This window comes from Eriocheir sinensis, chromosome 50, assembly GCF_024679095.1.
Source record: "Eriocheir sinensis breed Jianghai 21 chromosome 50, ASM2467909v1, whole genome shotgun sequence".
Lineage (NCBI taxonomy): Eukaryota > Metazoa > Arthropoda > Malacostraca > Decapoda > Varunidae > Eriocheir > Eriocheir sinensis.
The window spans coordinates 6,284,280-6,286,779 of NC_066558.1; the positions used below are offsets into that span (position 1 = coordinate 6,284,280).

Consider the following 2,500-nt stretch of genomic DNA (forward strand, 5'->3'; position numbering starts at 1 on the left):
GCCTCTCCCACTCCCCACACCTGACCCTCTCTCCTACACACCTATCTCTCTCCCACTCTCCCCCACACCTGCCCCTATCTCCCACACACCTGTCTCTCTCCCCCCCTCCCCCCACACCTGCCCCTCTCTCCCACACACCTGCAGGCCCTCATCATCGACAGCCGCACCTTCTGTGAGTACAACACGGCGCACATTCTGAACTCCGTCAACGTCTGGTCCTCCAAAATCCGCAAGAAGAGACTGCAGCAGGATTCGGTAAGGAGAGGAGGAGGAGGAGGGAAGGGAGGGAGGGATGAGAGGAAAGATGTGGAAGAGAGGGGAAGAGGGGAAAGAAGGAAGGGAGAGGAAAGAACTGAGAGAGAAAGAAGGGGGAGAGGGAGGGAGGGAAGGAAGGAAGGAAGAAAGAAAGGGATGGATAAAAGGATATGGAAGAGAGGGAAAGAAGGAAGGGAGAGAGGAAAGAACTGAGAGAGAAAGAAGGGGAGAGGAAGGGAAGGAAGGAAAGAGTGGATGGAAGGGAAGGGATTGAGAGGAGAGAATTGAGAGTGAAGGTATTGTATCTATTTTATTAATTTGTTTATTCATGCATCCAATCATCCACTTATTCATTCATTCATCCACTCATTCATCCATTTATACACTCATTCATCCATTTATCCACTCATTCATCCATTTATCCACTCATTCATCCATTTATCCACTCATTCATCCATTTATCCACTCATTCATCCATTTATCCACTCATTCATCCATTTATCCACTCATTCATCCATTTATCCACTCATTCATCCATTTATCCACTCATTCATCCATTTATCCACTCATTCATCCATTTATCCACTCATTCATCCATTTATCCACTCATTCATCCATTTATCCACTCATTCATCCATTTATCCACTCATTCATCCATTTATCCACTCATTCATCCATTTATCCACTCATTCATCCATTTATCCACTCATTCATCCATTTATCCACTCATTCATCCATTTATCCACTCATTCATCCATTTATCCACTCATTCATCCATTTATCCACTCATTCATCCATTTATCCACTCATTCATCCATTTATCCACTCATTCATCCATTTATCCACTCATTCATCCATTTATCCACTCATTCATCCATTTATCCACTCATTCATCCATTTATCCACTCATTCATCCATTTATCCACTCATTCATCCATTTATCCACTCATTCATCCATTTATCCACTCATTCATCCATTTATCCACTCATTCATCCATTTATCCACTCATTCATCCATTTATCCACTCATTCATCCATTTATCCACTCATTCATCCATTTATCCACTCATTCATCCATTTATCCACTCATTCATCCATTTATCCACTCATTCATCCATTTATCCACTCATTCATCCATTTATCCACTCATTCATCCATTTATCCACTCATTCATCCATTTATCCACTCATTCATCCATTTATCCACTCATTCATCCATTTATCCACTCATTCATCCATTTATCCACTCATTCATCCATTTATCCACTCATTCATCCATTTATCCACTCATTCATCCATTTATCCACTCATTCATCCATTTATCCACTCATTCATCCATTTATCCACTCATTCATCCATTTATCCACTCATTCATCCATTTATCCACTCATTCATCCATTTATCCACTCATTCATCCATTTATCCACTCATTCATCCATTTATCCACTCATTCATCCATTTATCCACTCATTCATCCATTTATACACTCATTCATCCATTTATCCACTCATTCATCCATTTATCCACTCATTCATCCATTTTTCCAGTCATTCATCCATTTATCCACTCATTCATCCATTTATCCACTCATTCATCCATTTATACACTCATTCATCCATTTATCCACTCATTCATCCATTTATCCACTCATTCATCCATTTATCCACTCATTCATCCATTTACCTCCTCATTCATCCACTCATTCATCCATTTACCTCCTCATTCATCCACTCATTCATCCATTTACCTCCTCATTCATCCACTCATTCATCCATTTACCTCCTCATTCATCCACTCATTCATTGGTTCATGCACTTATTCATTCATTTACCTTCTCATTCATCCACTCATTCATCCATTTACCTCCTCAATTATCCACTCATTCATCCATTTCATCTCTTCCCTTCGTACCCTTTCTTCCTCGTCCTCATCATCATCATCGTCATCATCATCATCATCATCATCATCATCCTTCCCCTAATCACACCTGCCGTCATCTCCTCACCTGTCCCCCAGATCTCGGTGCACGACTACCTGGCCCAGGCGTGTCATGTGAGCGAGGTGCCGGCCGGCGTGGAGATCATCGTGTACGACCACAGCGCGCCGTGCCTCACCGCCGTGCCGCAGGACTCCTTCCTACACGTGCTGCTGACGAAGCTTGGGCGTGCCTTCCCCAATGTCTACCTACTGGCCGGTGGGTGAGGGGGGGGTGTAATGGAAGGAGGGATAAAGAGGGAAGGGAGGAG

General features: G+C 42.8%; 1 protein-coding gene across 2 annotated transcripts in view; it reads left to right on the plus strand.

Moving 5' to 3' along the window:
- The window catches only part of LOC126982315 (tyrosine-protein phosphatase vhp-1-like), a 52,549-nt gene that overhangs the window by 29,243 nt on the left and 20,806 nt on the right, over positions 1-2,500 (plus strand). For both annotated transcript variants that reach the window (XM_050834313.1, XM_050834314.1), the window contains 2 exons: positions 145-255; positions 2,271-2,448. In XM_050834313.1, the coding sequence (XP_050690270.1) occupies positions 145-255; positions 2,271-2,448 (289 nt within the window). The remainder of the gene's footprint in view (positions 1-144; positions 256-2,270; positions 2,449-2,500) is intronic.